Below are 17,840 nucleotides of genomic sequence, written 5' to 3' on the forward strand. Positions count from 1 at the left end.
AAAGAGGACGCGAGCGCGCGCCCCCAGCGGCGCGAAAAGCCGCGCATGCGCCTTAGGGCAGCGCGCAGGCAGCCGTGGGCGCCGCGGCGCGGTCTGTACCGCCGCCTTCCGGTGGGACTGGAGCCGTGAGGCCGGGGGCGGCTTCCCGCGCCTTGTCGCTGCGTCCGGGTCAGAGCCGCCCACCCCCAAACCCTCCCCTGAGCTCCCCTTGCCCCCACACACCCTAAACCCGTGTGCAGGGCCCACCTCCATGGATCCCGAACCTCCGGAGCCCTCGGCCGGGCCTGGTGCGCAGGGTGCCGGCGCGGGAGGCGACTCAGGTACTGCAGGTCCCTGCATGGCGCCGTTTCGGGAGTGAATCCGGGCGAGTCTGCGGACAGGGTCTGGGCTTTCCTGCCCGGCCACCCGCGTCCTGCTGCCCGGCCCGGTTCTGCTAGGATCTTGACTTGTGGCTCGGCTCGCGTTGGGAGCACGTTTCAAGCACATTGCATGAGTTGAGGAGTCCTCCCAGGTCCCCGGGGCCCCCGGTTACAGGGGAGGGACCCCCTGTTACAGGGGAGGGGCCCCTGCAGCTCCCGCCGGGTGGCCGGGTGGTTCCCGTCACCTGGAGACCCGTCACTGAGACCTGCCGCGAACACCGACCGTCCGTGCGCGTTTTATAAACATGCAAAAGCTCTTGGCATGTGTTCTGCTGCACGACCTCACTTCGTATCCAGCCCCAGGGAGGACTGAGATAAGGTTATAGATGGGGAACCCGAGACCCAGAGCGGTTAGTGGACTTGCTTGGTGTTATCCCGCTAAGAAATAGAGCGCCAAGGTGCCAGTCCAGGCCGCCTGATTGCAGACCTGCCCTGGACGTCCATGCTGGACTGCCGTCATCGCACACTGTCCTCCAGGTAGCGGGGGACCAAGCAGACACACGGGAAACAAATGGAATGATCTCCGGGCACTGTTTCTCAAGCTTCCCTCATTATTCTCTCTCCACGGGCGCCTTAAAAAGACATTTTCCCCTCTAATCCCCCCTCCCCATGAAAATTTCTTTTAAATACGTATATATATTTTTTATTGAGGAAGGGAGAGGGAGAGAGAGAAACACCAATGAGGAGGGAGAATCATGGATCGGCTGCCTCCTGCACGCCCCCTACTGGGGATCAAGCCTACAACCCAGGCATGTGCCCCTGACTGGACTCGAACCCGGGAACCTTCAGTCCAGCAGTCGCCAACCTTTCGAACCCCAGGGACCACCAGTGGTCCGCAGACCACCGGTTGGGGACCACTGCTCAGTCCACAGGCTGATGCTCTATCCACTGAGCCAAACCAGCGAGGGCCCCATGAAACTGTAATACCACTGATAGACTGTATCTGCCCTTGTGCTGTGGCCTTTTGGAGGGCCAGAAACCTTTTAAAGTTCTAAGATTTTCCTCCTCCCCTTCCTCTACCCACAACCCATTTTCACTTCTTTAGGGGCAGTGTGGTCCCCATGTGTCCCAGGATGATATAACAAGTGCAGTGTACAGAATATTGAGAGAATTCCAGTTTGAGCAAAGTTATTATGGACGAATAAATTCATTTGCTCAATAACCATTAAGTGCTTTGTTCAAGACCATGGAGCAGGAAATGTATGGGAAATCCAGAAGTCCCAGGCTAGGCAGACAGGGCTAGGGAGGTTGTATGTGGGAATGGAGATTGGAAATGCCTTATGGAGTGTCTGAATCTTGAAGGGTAGATAGACTGACCCGGGAGGAAATTAAAGAAACAGTTTGAACACAGACTTGGAGGAGCTGGAAAAGGGAAGAAGTGTGTGGCTAGAATTCATGAAATGTGGGCGGAAGGGACTAGTAGAATATAAAACTGGGAAAGATTTTCCGGGGAAGGCCAGATGAGGAGGGCCTGGATTGCGAAGCCAAATCATTGAACTATAGATAATAATAAGAAGAAAAAAGCCCACGGATGCCTGACCGGTTTGGCTCAGTGGATAGAGCGTTGGCCTGCAGACTCAAGGGTCCCAGGTTCGATCCCGGTCAAGGGCATGTACCTTGGTTGTGGGCACATCCCCAGTGGGGAGTGTGCAGGAGGCAGCTGATGGATGTTTCTAGCTCTCTATCCCTCTCCCTTCCTCTCTGTAAAAAATCAATAAAAAATATATTAAAAAAGAAAAAAGCCCATGGAAGTTTTTGAGCAGGTGGTGATGACACATTGAGGAATAAGATGGAGACAAGGACATTAATTAGATTGTCTCAGTAGTTTAGGCTGCAGGTAAGTGGATTCTGTACTAACAAGTGAAATGGCAGTGGAAACGCAAAGGAGAGGATTTCAGTCAGGGTCTCCCTCCAACTCCCACCTACAGAAATGTCAGGAATGCAGATGAGCGACATGAACTGGGTGGGGACCCTGGAGAGCTTAGCAGCCCTTTCTTAGCTCCAGCTGATGGTTGCCCTGCTTGAGTGGTCCCTAAAAAATATGACCAAGAGGTTCGAGAGATCCAACATTGTATATTTGCCTATTTTAAGTGTTCATTTCTAACTTCCATTTTTAAAAAAAGTTTCTTTTTAAAAAAAAGTATTTTTATTGATTTCAGAGAGGAAGGAAGAGGGAGAGACGGAGAAACATCAATGATGACAGAATCATTGATCTCGGCTGCCTCCTGCACGCCCCCTACTGGGGATCGAGCCCACAACCCGGGCATGGGACCTTGACAAGAATGAACCTGGGATCCTTCAGTCCACAGGCCAACACTCTATCCACTGAGCCAAACTGGCTAGTGCTAACTTCTGTTGTTTGTGGTAAACACCTAACGTCCATTTTTTTAATTAATTAATTTTTTAAAACATATTTTTATTGATTTTAGAGAGGAAGGGAGAGGGAGAGAGAAATAGAAACATCCATGATGAGAGAGAATCATGGATTGGCTGCCTCCTGCAAGTCCCCCACTGGGAATCGAGCCCACAGTTCGGGCTTGTGCCCTTGACTGGAATCGAACCTGGGACCTTTCAGTTTGTGGGCCGACACTCTATCCACTGAGCCAAACCGGCTAGGGACAACGTCCATTATTTTAAAGCATATTCTCTGAGCCAATCAAAATATGTCTGTGGAGCTGGAAGGAGGGGAGTTATGGGGGGAAAAAAGAGGAACAAATGTAATAATCTGAACAATAAAGATTTAAAAAAAACAAAACAAAAAAAACACAAAATATGTCTGTGGGCCAAAGGTGGTTAGGACTGAGTTTGCAACCTCTTGTGTAGTGACATAGAATCAAGGGAGAGTGTCAGACGGGATGCTCTTTTTGTAAGCTATAAAGGGGGTGAAGGGAATAAGTGCCAACTAAAACCAGTGTTCTTGGCAGTTGGAGATGATAGGTGACTTTCATTTAACATTTATTCTACCAGTATTTGTTGAGCACCTACTAAGCCCAGGAGATAAAACAGGGAACAAAGCAGACAGTACCTTTATGCGCCCTTGGAGTTTATATTCTGGTGGGTAGACACAGAGAAACAAATGAGTAATAAGCCAAGCCCGGCCGGTGTGGCTCAGTAGTTGAGCATCGATCCATGAATCAGAAGGTGACGGTTTGATTCTAGGTTAGGACACATGCCTGGGTTTCTCACTCGAGTCCCAGTTGGGGGCACACAGGAAGCGGCTGATCAATGATTCTCATCATTGATATTTCTATCTCCCTCTCTCTGAAATCAATAAAAACACATTTTAAAAAAATGACAACAGCCAGCATGACAATAGCTGTCTAGTGTAAATGAATCAAAATTATACGTATTTTTTTGTCAGATCAGAAAAATATATATTTTTTGGTGTGCCGCAGGATTTTAGCAATTAGTTTATGTGTGCCATGATATCGAAAAGGTTGAACATCGCTCTTGGAGGATGCATGCTGCTTTCAGGCGTTTTTCTCAGCATCCTTTGCCCCCTCCTGACCGCAAGAAGCACTGCCAGGAGTAGGGATATGCAAACGCGCAGTGCTCTGCTGGGAGCTGGGAGTAGGACATTCACCTCTACGGCAAAAATTCAATTTGAGACCAGAATTTCCCTATTTCCCGAGCTGTTGAGGAATGTCCCACTGGGGAGCTCTCCTAGGGAAGGATTAGACTGGAGTGGGGGAGAAATGAAAATGCAGAATTTTATATAAGGAACAGCTTTCAGGCTGCTTTTGTTTTTGTTTTAAATATATTTTCATTGATATAGAGGAAGGGAGAGAAAGATAGAAACATTAATGATGAGAGAGAATCATGGATCGGCTGCCTCCTGCACAACCCCTACTGGGAATTGAGCTCGCAACCCGGGCATGTGCCCTTGACCGGAATCAAACCCAGGACCTTTCAGTCCGCAGGCCGATGCTCTATCCACTGAGCCAAACCGGCTAGGTCTTAGACTGCTTTTCTAACCTTGAGTGAAATTTATGGAAGCAAGTCCTGCTAGGAATCTTTAATTGTAGGTCATTTCTTTGTTTTTTGGCCCAAGATCAAGAGAGATGTCTGTTCTTACTGTTGATTTTTATTTATTTATTTTAAATATATATTTTTATTGACTTCAGAGAGGAAGGGAGAGGGAGAGAGAGAAACATCAATGATGACAGAGAATCATTGATTGGCTGCCTCCTGCACACCCCATATCGGGGATCAAGCCTGCAACCCGGGCCTGTGCCCTGACCAGGAATCGAACCGTTGACCACCTGGTTCATAGGTCAAAGCTCAACCCCTAGCCACGCCAGCCAGGCCTTACTGACTTTTAGGCATACTTTATATGTTTCATACAATACTATATTAGTTTTATTAGCTTCAGATACTATATTTTCTAACATTTGTGGCTTGTAATTATTTGATATATGTTTGAATATTTATTTTTTTTATTCTCTTCCACTCGGTGGAATTAGACTTCATGAGAGCAGGGACCCTATCCCTGCTACCTCCCCAGTTCATAGAACAGTGCCAAGAACATAGTAGGTACTCAGTATTTGGTGCGTGAATGTTTTTGTTGCTAGTGGACATGGCAACCTAAATTTTTTTTCAAGTAGTTTGCTACTAGTGTTCAGAACAGAATTATTTTTGTATCTGTGTCTAGTATTTTATTGAACTCTTATCCTAATAATTTGTCTATAGATTCAGTTTTATTTTTCTGTACGGTATAGAATTTTATTTGCTGGAAGTAGATAAAAATATTTAGGTCTCAATATTTTTCCCCAGATCAAGTGTTAGTTATCGATAAAAGTGTTTTTGTAAATTTCTGACATTATTTTAAAGAAATTTACTATATGGTAACTCAATTCTAATGCTGCCTGCTAATTTGAGGATAAAAAGGGATTCCCCTTCCAAACTTATGGTTAAATCCACTTTTCTTAAACTTCTGAGTTTTAAGTCAATACCTTAATAGTACAAATTTTTATTTGAGTTTAGAATCTAGATTTCTAATATTTCATATTGTCTTGCTAAATGTCTGCATTTCCATATATATTTTGTACCCTCTCTGTTTAGTGTAATGAATAAGAAATAACTTTCTTTTTTTAAAAAAATATATTTTATTGATTTTTTACAGAGAGGAAGGGAAAGGGATGGAAAGTTAGAAACATCGATCAGCTGCCTCCGGCACATCCCCCACTGGGGATGCTCCCGCAACCAAGGTACATGGCCTTGACCGGGATCGAACCTGGGACCCTTCAGTCCGTAGGCCAACGCTCTATCCACTGAGCCAAACTGGTTAGGGCCAAGAAAAAACTTTCTTAAATAACATTTTCATATTTGAGTGCAGTCGACCAAGGGTCTAGAGAAGAATCTGCTGTTATGACCTGTTTACTACCATCCACTATGATCTGTTTTCTGTTCAGAATACTTCTGACAACAATTGTATGGGTTTTCCACACCAAGTAATTCTCCAGTTCTATACAGACACCAACTGGATGTCCTACAATTTAATTTAGTTCTGAAACTAACACCTAGGGTTTGTACAGTCCCAGAGGTTAAGGGCTCGGTCTTACAGACTATCCCCAACTTCAGACACCAATCTCAAGTAATCCGTTCCCAGGTTACTCACACTTCTGAGTTGGCTACAAATCAGGGTTCCCACAATCCCCTCCTCAGGTTCGAATTTGCTGTAACAGCTCATAGAACTTAGGGTAACTCTTTATTTCCTATTACCAGTTTATTATCCTGTACTAGAGGCCCCGTGCATGACATTCGTGCATTGGGGGGGGGGTCCCCATCAGCCACGCCTGCGCCCTTTAGCAGTCCAGAAGTCCTCGGGGAATGTCCAACTGACAGCTTAGGCCTGCCCTCTTCCCCCGCCCCCCTAGCGCAGTGTCCACCAGGGGGCAGCTCCTGCATTGATTGTCTGCCCCCTGGTGGTCAGTGTGCATCATAGCAACCGTTCTGCTGTTAGGTCAATTTGCATATTACCCTTTTATTATACAGGATAACAAAAGCTAGTATGCAAATTGTCCCCTCAACCAGCAGTTCTTCCGGGAGTTCAACCAGGGGGCGGGTGGGCTGGGGGAAGGGAGGGAGGCCCTGGTTGGTGGCAGCGGCAGCAGCAGGCAACTGGGGGAAGGGAGGGAGTACCCTGCCGGCAGCCGGCAGCCACTAGGGACCCTACCAGTGCACAAAATTCCGTGCACCGGGCCTCTTGTGAAGGATAACGTAAGTGAATAGCCAGTAAGAGGCACAGGAAGAGGTCTGGAAGAGTTCCAAGCACAGGCGCTTGGGGTGTGTTATCTTCCTGGCACATGTGCTCACCAACTGAAAGCTCTCCAAGCCCTGCTGTGTCGGGCTTTTATGAGGTGCCGTTGCGCAGGCATGCCCGTGGCCACTGGTGATTAACTCCGTATTCAGCCTCTCCCCTCTCTGCGGGTGGGGCTGAAAGTCGTAACCTGCTGATCACTGGTAATTCCTCTGGCAACCACCCCCGATCCTGGGACTATCTAGGCCTCCCCCCTCACCCCCAGCACCTCCTTAACATACAAAATGACACACTTCCTACACTAGAGACTCCAAGGGTCTTAGAAGGCCTGTGTCTGGGAGGACTAAGACCAAATATTAGAACAAAAGATGCGCCTGTCACCTCTATTGTTCAGGAAATGCAAGGGTTTTGTAGCTCTTGTGCCGGGAACGGATGAAGACCAAATGTATATACAGACAGTTCCCAATGTAGGATGGTTTGTCTTGTGACTTTTTGACTTTACAGTGGTGTGAAAGCAGTAAGAATTCAGTAGAAGGGCTAGGCTAAGCTATGATGTTTGGTAGGTTAGCTGTATTAAATACATTTTCAACCTACAATATTTTCAATTACGATGGATTTCTTGGCCTGTAACCCCATCCTAAGTCAAGGAGCATCTGTATTTCTTATATCCCAATATCACAGCCTGGTATTGCAGCACCTCTGGGAATATGTGCCCTGGGGACTCACAATGGCTAGAAAACGTGTGAAGTTGGGGCTGTGATAATCATGTGACAGATATAATTCTTTCGTTCCTATCCTAGCGGTGACTTCCTATTCAGGAAATCTAAGATTCTATGTTGAAATCTAAGCTCCCAGATTCTCATTATGTGTCTTTAGAATTATCCTGTTGGAAACTCTGGGAGCAGGTAACCATTTTGGATGCCTGTGTCCCATGTAGGACGGTGCACTTATTCCTCTTTGCCTAAGAGATGCTTTTACTTGCATTTCCTTTACTCTTTCCAGTTCTTATCCCCCCTCAATTCCTCACCCTTCCCTAAGACAGCTCTCTTCTTTAGGAACCAGTGTCCCTCCTGTGGGATTTGTAATCATATTCCAACACCAGTTCTTCCCATAACAGCTGCCAGCTCAGTCCCTTTGGTTAGGGTCTGCCTCCTTCTTTGCTTTCATTTCAGCTGCACTTTGACTTCCAAATGCTCAGTTTCTTGACTTCAGCCAGCACCTCTTTTTCAGATGGCTGCGCTGCTCCGGGTGATGGGAGTGTGTGGCAGAGCCCGGATGCCCTTTCCTGGGTCTTTGGGATAATGTCCTGGGCTTGGGCAGAGTTGCAGTACCCTCTGCTGGACGGGGAGACAGCCTCCTGTTTCTAACTGTCCTCCCATCTTCGCTCTCTCTTTGGAAATCCTTTTCTATACTTTGGGGGAAAATAATGTCCTTATCTTTTGGCCAGGATCAAGTAATCCTCATCTGTTGGGAAACGCGTGACATGAATTTTTGCAGGAGGATTAGAAAGATTTCAGGGCCCTGCCTCCACCTGCCGGCCTGAGTGTGAAGTGCTGAGGACTCCTGGCTGCCTGTGGTCCTGTTGGCCTCTGGACCATTGGACTGCTTTTTTTTCTTTGCTTTGTCTCATTTTCTCTTGAAGGCTAAATTCTTTTTGACAACTTCTATACTTTGCATCCTTGTATTAAATTTTATATTTGTCAACATACATTGTAGGATCTGAGGCTCTCTGGCCACCTCCTGCCCTCTTTCTCCACCGTTGCTTTTCTGTCCTCCCCTTCCCCCGGATTTGGGACTGTGTTTTATACTGTGTTTTATTTTGGCTGAACAGTTCCGAGTCTTATTGTCCCCCGCACAAACAGCTTCATCTTTATAAATATTGCTTTGTGGACGAAAGGGGCCACATGCTAACCTGACAAGCTCAGGGGAGGCCTGCATGGCAGTCTGGCAAACTCAGAGACCTAAAGTCACCACAAAGGATGGTCTGAAATTAAACTTTAAAGCAGTGATGGTGGGCAGTTACATCCTAGGCCGGTGTCTTCACTGACAAGGGCAGCCTTTACCTTAACTGAGCCTATCTGTCTTTTCGAATCTATGATAACATACCCCTTGAAATGCCAGGGTAACTTGTAACTTCCCTTTTTCTGGAGCCCCTGGGGCACAACCTAATGTGCTGGGCGCCAGGACAGAGACGACAAATTCCTTCATTATCATGTTAATTGTTCCTGTACCCACCTAAGTATGTGTCCATCATTTTACTTTTTATCCAATCCCAGGGGTTTCCCTGCTTTGCTTTATCCCACCTCCTTAATCTATCACCAATGAATTTCATGTAACCCACCTACGTCCCTTTCCTTTGATTGCAAATGTATAAATAACAGATGTAACCCTCCATTCTCCGGAGCATTATCTCAATTTGTTGACGTTCTGCTTCCCTTCATATGTCGACAGTTTGGCTCAAATAAACTCACAAAAAATCTTTACAGGTTTCAGTGGTTTTTTACATTAACAGTTTAAATTCCTTTTCACTTTCATCTCTATCTTCACATGCTCCTTTTGTTGAATTGTGTCTGTGAAAGGAATTATTTGGGCTTGATGGATACAGTTCATCCACTCATTTATCAAACAAGCGCCTGCTCTATGCTCCCTCTGAGCAGGCAGGTCCATTGACAAATAGCACCAGGACCCTGCCACCTGTCTTGAAGTGCAAACAGACCTCAGACAAGGAAATGTAATGAACAAAGGGGACATGAATTGTAGCAGAGGTAGGTGCACAGTGGATAGAAAGTAATTCTTTTGGGGGAGATGAGGAACGCTGTCATTTGAGCAAAGTCTCGAATGAATAGGAGTTTATGAGGCAAACTTGGCAGAATAGGAAGGACAAAACACAGGGAATGGCCTGAGCAAAAGATGCAGAGGCCTGGAAAAGGCCGTGTGCTGTGAGCTGGCAGGTGCTCGAAGGCTGACGGGGCTGGAGGGTAGCCCGGTGGTGGGTGTGGTGGGTGATAAATGGGAGGTGAGTTGTTAGCTACTTTATCCCATGCAGAAGGCCTTGGCTTTATTTGTCTGGAGCCGTGGGGCTGAGTGAGACACTGTGTTCCTGGGGGGGTTACCTTGGACCATCTCAAGGAGAGCTTCTGAGCCCACAGTTTTCAACCTTGAGCTTTCTTGCTGGGGATCAAAGTCTGGGCAGAGCCCCTGGCTGGCGCTTAACTGCATGCCCGGGCACCTTGGCCGTCTTATCATCATTGAACACTGGACTGAACTCCAGCCTCTCCCCACTTGGCTGCCTCCCTTTAGGAGATGGTTCCGGCCTTACCAGGCCTGGGAGGGGTGTGGGCTTTGGGATGAAGGAGGGGACGGCCGAGGATGAGCCTTTCTCCCCTTTGGCTCCCCTTCTGGTCTGTTGTTTCTTCCGATCTTGGTTTCTGCTTTCTTCCAAATGCACAGCCACCTTGGCTTCCAGCCCACGTGAGAGGAAAGAACCTCCTCCTTCAGCTCGTCTCTGAAAAGGACCCAGCTGGCACTGTCAGGAACAAGGAGTCCTGAGGGTGCTGGCACCTCCTGTGCTGCTGCCCAGCAGCCCCTGCTGTGCTCACTGGCCCTTCATTCGGGGACCTGCCTGCTGGAAAGCTGGGTGGTCTTCCAGGCCTCCGGGCAGAGCTGCCTCCCAGGCTTCCATAGGGAAGCGGTGGGGAGGCCAGGGCAGGGGGGGGGGGGGCGAAGGGTCTGACCATGGCATCTTCTGGTCCAGTGGTTCTCAACCTCCTGGCCCTTTAAATACAGTTCCTCATGTTGTGTCCCAACCATAAAATTATTTTCGTTGCTACTTCATAACTGTAATGTTGCTACTGTTATGAATCGTCATGTAAATATCTGATATGCAGGATGGTCTTAGGCGACCCCTGTGAAAGGGTTGTTCGACCGCCAAAGGGGTCGCGACCCACAGGTTGAGAACCGCTGAATCTGGTCGGTTGTAGGAAATATCTAGATGCCTCTAACTAAGGCCTAGCCCTGGAATGTGTGGTTGCCCATCAGTCTCTCCTGGATGTCCAATTCCCAGCTGCCCGACACTGGGGGAGGGGAGGGGGAGGCCAGTGTCAGCACCTCCTGTCCCAGCAGAGTCCTCATAAAACGTCCTGGAGCCGAAACCCGTTTGGCTCAGTGGATGGAGCGTCGGCCTACGGACTGAAGGGTCCCGGGTTCGATTCTGGTCAAGGGCATGTACCTGGGTTGCGGGCACATCCCCAGTGGGAGATGTGCAGGATGCAGCTGATCGATGTTTCTCTCTCATCGATGTTTCTGGCTCTCTATCTCTCTCCCTTCCTCTCTGTAAAAAATCAATAAAATATATTAAAAAAAAAAACAAAAAACGTCCTGGAGAAGACTGGACTGGAGTTCATTCCATAAAGTTAACAAAGCAAAGTATTGCAGTGGGCGTTCCATGAGTAACTGCTGCCTCGTGAATTAATTGAGCAAAAGTCAAGATGCGTCTTGCAGGAGTGGGCGTAAGCCCTGCGGGGAGCGAGGTCTGGGAGCCCCAGGGGTCTAAGCCGAGGCCTGGTTGTGCTCTGGGCCCCTAGGGCCGCCGCAGGTGGGGAAGGCGAGGCAGGCGGTGGCGGGAGTCCCGCGCAAGGCAGATATGCTCCATGGTGTCGGGGAGTCGCTCGGGACGCACGCTGCGGGGTGCCCTGCGGGGTGTGCTGGGGGGTGGCTGGGTGCCTTGGGGGACCGGGCGGGAGGCTTCGTGCTCGGGCGGCTCCTTGGCGTCCGGCTGGGGGAGCCGTGGGGCAGCCGGGCTCGAGGTGGGGAGCTGACCCCGCAGCAGCGGTGGCCTGTTCCCGCACTATTGCCCCGCACGCTAGCGGTCGGGAAAGGCCCCGGGAGGTTCCGCTTTAAGGGGAGGCGGGCGGGCCGGGCCGGGGCGGGGCTCCCGGCGCCACTCCCCCAGGTCGCGCCGCGCGGCCGCAGACGAGGTCAGGCGCTCGGAGCAGGCGGCCGCGGGGACAGCGTTCCGGGACCCGGAGGTCGAGATCCTCGTGCAGCCACCACCTGATCGCCGGCTGCGTCGTGTCGCCGGCCCCGCAGGCACCATGAGCCAGGACGCCGAGGTGGACATGAAGGAAGTGGAGCTGAACGAGCTGGAGCCCGAGAAGCAGCCGATGAACGCGGCCTCCGGGGCGGGCGCGTCCGCGGTCCCGGCGGGCGGCGCCGAGAAGAACGGCCTGGTGAAGATCAAGGTGGCCGACGACGGGGCGGAGGCGGCGGCCGCCAAGTTCACGGGCCTGTCCAAGGAGGAGCTGCTGAAGGTGGCGGGCAGCCCCGGCTGGGTGCGCACCCGCTGGGCGCTGCTGCTGCTCTTCTGGCTCGGCTGGCTGGGCATGCTGGCGGGCGCCGTGGTCATCATCGTGCGCGCGCCGCGCTGCCGCGACCTGCCCGCGCAGTCCTGGTGGCACAAGGGGCCCCTCTACCGCGTCGGCGACCCGCAGGCCTTCCAGGGCCCCGGCGCGGGCGGCCTAGCAGGTGAGCCGTGCACCCCAGTCCCCGACCCGAGCGCCCCCGGCTTAACCGGGGAGCCGCTGGGGCCCCACCTCCACCTCCATCCCCACCCCAACCCCCCTGGACTCGGACGGTTCTTCACCCCACCCGCTGCCTGGGACGTAGCGCCTCCTGCCCTTCTTCAAAGAGTTTCCTCCCTTCCCTCCCTCCCTCCCTCTTTCACGAGGGTAGTTGACTCAGCCTCTTCCCTTCCTCGTGTAGCCACGGGGTCTGAAGCAACGTGCTAGGCCCCTTACATCAGCTGCTCAGCCTCCGCACGGAGCCCCGGGGGAGGGGGTCGGGGGAAGGGATCGTCTCCGACCCGCCCCCGGGGCCTCTTCCCTCCCCTTTGCAGGCCTGAAGGGGCGCTTGGATCACCTGAGCTCCCTGAAGGTGAAGGGCCTCGTGCTGGGCCCCATTCACAAAACCCAGAGAGACGACGTCCAGGGGACCAACTTGGAGGAGATCGACACCGCTTTTGGCTCCAAGGAAGATTTCGAGGGTCTCCTGCAGTCGGCCAAGAAAAAGGGTGGGTGCCCCTGGGGGGTCCCGGTCCTGGCAGAGGAGCAGCGAGCAAGGGCTTGGCCTTCTGGCCGGGGAAGGCGGGGGAGGGTTTGTCTGCCTCGCTCCTGGCTGCCTCTGAGCTTCCCAGCAGGGACAGAGGAGTGGGTGAGGCCTCGGCCTAAAGGGATTTGTTCAGGGACTTTCCACTTGACTGTGCAGACCTTTCACTTCTGGGCTTCGGTGCCGATGTTTTCAAAAAGGGCTTTTACTAAGTTGGTGGGTTTTAAACTTGGAATGAAAATCCAGATAAAATCTTGTCTTGCTTTAAAAGGGCTCACTTCGGGGCGGGAAGCCCAGGCCCCTATCGCTCAGCCTTCTCAGTTCACACTTAACCTGCTGCCCTATGAGATTGCAAGGCCCCCGTCTTGCGCGTGTCTCTGTTTCAGTGGACTGAGATTTGCCAGGGTTCAAACCTAAGCTCTTGTAGCAAGTAATGCCAAGGAGTTGCTCGTGCACCGTACGTGCTGATTTCCTCCGTTCTCCCCACCCCAAAGCCTTTCTCAACACCTGCTTCTCCCTCCGTGTCCCAGGCATCCAGGTCCTTCTGGACCTCACTCCCAACTACAGGGGCCAGGACTCATGGTTCCTCCCCGCCCAGGTGGACGCTGTGGCCACCAAGATCACGGTGAGTGTGCGGGTGCCGATGGCGGGTGGGGGGTCCTTGCAGGCACGGCAGCCCCCGTTGTAAACCCAGCCCCCCTCCCGCCCAGGGCCCTGGCTGCTGCGGCCCAGCAGGCACGCTCCCCCCACGGAGGCCAGCAGTGCACCCGTCTTAGCTTGTTCCTTTTTGTCCGCTCATTTTTCCTGTTTCCTCGACTCTGAGGGTGACTGTGCCAGGAAGGGAGCTTCAGGAACGCTTCTCAGTGGGAGTCTGTCCGGACTGGTTTCCCAGTCCTTGTTTGATGTTTTGAAGTGCAGCCCCGTCTGAAATTACAAGCGTGGGGATCTTCCTGTGACTGAGACTGTGCCAAGTATTTTTTAAAAAATATATTTTATTGATTTTTTTACAGGGAGGAAGGGAGAGGGATGGAGAGTTAGAAACACAGATGAGAGAGATGCATCCATCAGCTGCCTCCTGCACACCCCCTACTGGGGATGTGCCCGCAACCCAGGTACATGCCTTTGACCGGAATCGAACCTGGGACCCTTCAGTCTGCAGGCCGACGCTCTGTCCATTGAGCCAAACCGGTTAGGGCTATGCCAAGTATTTTATAGATGTTTTCTAATCCCCTCTGTACCCACACAAGGTCCCTATCATTACCCCCAAACTGCACACGGGGACACTGAGGTTCAGAGGGTTCCTTGCGCCTGGGACTTGAGGTCCAAGTAACCTCATTTCTCTAACCCTTCCCTGAAACTATAGGCTCAGGCTCTATAGCCCTCAGGCTGGGGGAGGGGCTGTGAGTGTCACCCAGGCTCCTAATGCCTGCGTTCTGGGACACCGGCCAGTTCAGAACGGGCAGAACAGAAGTGGAGGCGCCCCTCACACTTGGCTGGCAGCCCTGACTCTGGGGTAGGATCTGTTCTCCCAGCGTTTCTGTAGGACCCTTGGAGTCCTCCCGTTCACCCGCCAGCGGGTTGCTGGGAGACCCTGTAAGCGTTACTGATAGGGAAGCTTTCGGATGGTGAGGAGATGAAGATGGTAACCTCAGGAGAAAATGGAGGCAGAGGAGGGAGCACGTGGAGCAGAGAGGAAAGGGAAGACGGGCAGTGGCAATGGGGCTTGTGTTCTGTGCCTCACACACCAGGGCTTCAGGCCTGGGCCTGTCCTGCAGAACCGGCTCCTCATCCCAAATCTTCATGGAAACTGCCCTGGGGGGGATGCTTTGCATTTCAGTCTTCCATCCTCGGGTTGTCCTGACAGCTCTGCCCTGACAGCTCTGCCCTGACCGACAGCCCTTTGCACCACTCCTAGGCCTCAGGACACTGGGAGAGGCCTCGGTACATTTGTCTTGGGATTTTGTGGGATTTTGACTGCTGTTTGAGTCCCGCCTCTGCTACTCGCTTGAGCCTTGGGCATGCCTCCTTGCTTCTTTGAGACTGTTTCCCCGTCTCTGAAATGGGTACACCAGCATTGCACACACGCTAAGTATTAAGTGAAGTTATGGTTATGAACACACTTTCTCTCTTGGGCCTCCTCAAAGGTGAAGCCATGGCTGGAGAAGAGAAATGAGATGCTATATCACTAAGAGAATCGATGGTCGGTTAGAATGGGAGGGAGCAAGGGCTAAACCTTTCTAGTGGAGGTGGGAACATGAGGAAGCACCTGGCAGGCAGGGTCCGTGGGGCGGGAGTTTGTGAACCTCGGCGTCAGTGTCACTATCTTTCCTCTGTCCTTTGCCCCCTCCCCCCCCATAGGATGCGCTGAGATTCTGGCTGCAGGCTGGTGTGGATGGGTTCCAGGTTCGGGATGTGGAGAACCTGAAGGTGAGCTTCCTTTACACGAGAGGTGCAGCCTTGCCCGATGAGAGCAGCGGGACTCGCCAGGGCCGGGTGGTAGCTGCCTTTGCTTTTTTGCCTTCTAGAATGCGCCTTTATTGTTGGCCGAGTGGCAGAACATCACCAAGAGCTTCGGTGAAGACAGGTGAGTGCCAGGCCCCTTGTCCCCAACTTAGCTCCGTCGGGGGTCCCCTCAGTGGGGTGCTAGGCCCTGGGAAGGGGGAGTTCCTAGTTCAGATGCCTTCCTCACTTCCTTTCTTGTCCTGTACCGCCCTTGACCTCGGCTTTGCTCTCTGCAGGCTCTTGCTGGCGGGAACTAAGTCCTCCAACCTCCAGGAGATCGTGAGCCTGCTCGACTCGAACAACGACCTGCTGTTGACGAGCTCGTACCTGTCGGCCTCCCCTTTCACTGGGGAGCATGTAGAGCTCCTGGTCACCCAGTTCCTAAATGCCACCCGCTCGCATTTGACAAATGACAGTCGCTGGTGCAGCTGGAGTCTGTCTCAGAAGGGACTCCTGACTTCCTTCGTGCCGGCTCATCTCCTCCGACTCTACCAGCTGCTGCTCTTCACCCTGCCGGGGACCCCGGTTTTTAGCTATGGGGACGAGATCGGCCTGAAGGCAGCTGCCCTTCCCGGACAGGTATTCCGTGCCGCCTTCTCGGCGCAGTGGGGGAGCTGTGTTTATCCGCCAGGGTAGTCTGTGGATGCCGCGGACAGGTGTGACTCTTGGGGGGGGGGAGTGGGAACTGCGTTTGTTTCCTAGTCAGTCACCTGGTCGGTAGCTGTGTGGCCGTGGTCAGCGGTTTCACGTCTCATGGTCCCGGTCATCTGGTCTGTGAGGCTGCCTCTCTCGTAGGGCGGTTCGGATAAAGTGACGGCTACTTTAAAATGCAATGTTGTACCTGGTAGTGTCCAGTGTGATAGCCGTCACTCACTCACTCACTCACTCATTCATTCATTGGACAGTGGGTGCTCTGCTGGGCTCTCCTAGTTTAGTGGGGAGCCAGGTGAGTGAGAGAAGAGCCTGGCAGTGAATGTGGGGGTAGGGGTAAGACCAGGAAGGCACTTGCTGAGCTCTAACCACAGGCGTGCAGGTTGACCCCTGAGCTGGTACTTATAGAGCCGGTCATTCCCTTATTCCCGAAGTCTTACGGAGTGACTCCCGCGCGCGCGCGCGTGCCTGGAGGAGAGAGCAGTGCACAGAGGGCTGGGGGTGCTGTGGGTGCTCCGCAGAAGGAAGCCTGCTGTGTCTTCTGAGTGGCCACAGGGAACCCTGTGAGACAGCTGAGCAGAGGCTGGGGGGAGGGAGGAAGCTGGCTCGTGGCTGTCTGGGAGCAGAGCCCTCTGGCTGAGGGGCGGTGCAAGGACCTGAGGTGGGAGCCGGCCTTGCTGCTCCCAGTGGAAGTTAGGTGTGAGGGCAGGAAGGCCTGCTGGGGGTGGGGGCAGGAGGAAGAGTCCGGGGAGTGGGCCAGCCTTCCCAAGTCCTGTTTTCCCTGCCTTCCAGCCCCAGCAGGCCCCGGTCATGCTGTGGGATGAGTCCAGCTCCCTCAACACCTCGGGACCCGTGAGCTCCAACATGACTGTGAAGGTACGGGTTTTCGGGGGGCAGGGCCTGAGCAGCGGACGGGCCGGTGGCTTGTAGGAGTTTGCAGCCAGGGGAGCTCTTCATCCCTTCCTGCTATGTCTCCATCGCTTGCAGGGCCAGAGCGAAGACCCAGGCTCCCTCCTTGCCCTGTTCCGGCGGCTGAGTGACCACCGCGGCAAGGAGCGCTCCCTGCTGCACGGAGACTTCCACGTGCTCCCCTCGGGGCCCGGCCTCTTCTCCTACGTCCGAAAGTGGGACCAGAACGAGCGGTTCCTGGTAGTGCTCAACTTCGGGGACGTGGGCCAACCTGCCCAGTTGGGGGCCTCCGGCCTGCCCGCCAGGGTCGATCTGCTGCTCAGCACCCAGCCGGGCCGCGAGGAGGGCGCCTTTCTTGAGCTGGAGCACCTGAAATTGGAGCCCCACGAGGGGCTGCTGCTCCGCTTCCCCTACGTGGCCTGATCCGTGGCTTGATCTGTGGGCCTGCCGGGACACACCGCCCTGCCCCTCCCCTCCCCTCCCTTTTCTTCCCCTCCCAGGCCCTTAGGGTTCTGGTTTCTCTCCTTTTTTTTTTTTACTGTCACAGATGAACCCCCAATAGGGTGTTTTCTGGCTTCAAATAAAAGTCACCCCTGCCTAGTGAGGTCTTGTCTTCCCTCCACTTCTGTTATGATCAGGGTCTGAGAGTTTCATCCATCTGCCAGTCGGAGCAGGGAGGTGTCACTGGGGCTAGCACCCGGCCTCCCCAGCTGGGCGTGCTCTCCTGGAGGTCTCGGTCTGGCTGGCTCTTCCTCGGCAACGGGTCTCCAGCTCAGTGTGGTCAGTTTTCCTGTTTTTGCAGACTTAGCCTTTCAGCGGGTAGAGGGAGTGGGGCGGCCTGTTGCCTGAGAGGTCCTTCGAAAGGGTACAAGAGGCCATTCACTCAGTAGGACTTGATTGCACACTCAGCACGTGCCAGGAAGTGTTCTGGGTCCTGGAGTACAGGAGGGAGCAAAGTTCAAAAATCCCCATCCCTTGGGGCTTACATCCTGGCGAGG

General features: G+C 52.8%; 1 protein-coding gene across 1 annotated transcript; it reads left to right on the top strand.

The window, feature by feature from the left end:
* The first annotated feature begins 178 nt into the window (after positions 1–178).
* Positions 179–17,446, top strand: SLC3A2 (solute carrier family 3 member 2). The gene is made up of 9 exons (XM_070427314.1): positions 179–320; positions 11,767–12,201; positions 12,572–12,745; positions 13,311–13,405; positions 15,139–15,207; positions 15,306–15,364; positions 15,519–15,861; positions 16,726–16,809; positions 16,921–17,446. The coding sequence occupies exons 1-9, from the start codon at positions 251–253 to the stop codon at positions 17,263–17,265; spliced, it is 1,674 nt and encodes a 557-aa protein (XP_070283415.1). The 5' UTR covers positions 179–250; the 3' UTR covers positions 17,266–17,446.
* The last annotated feature ends 394 nt before the right edge of the window (positions 17,447–17,840 follow it).

Source organism: Myotis yumanensis, unplaced genomic scaffold, assembly GCF_028538775.1.
Source record: "Myotis yumanensis isolate MYYU_CA2020_CCGP unplaced genomic scaffold, mMyoYum1.0.hap1 SCAF_10, whole genome shotgun sequence".
Taxonomy (NCBI): domain Eukaryota; kingdom Metazoa; phylum Chordata; class Mammalia; order Chiroptera; family Vespertilionidae; genus Myotis; species Myotis yumanensis.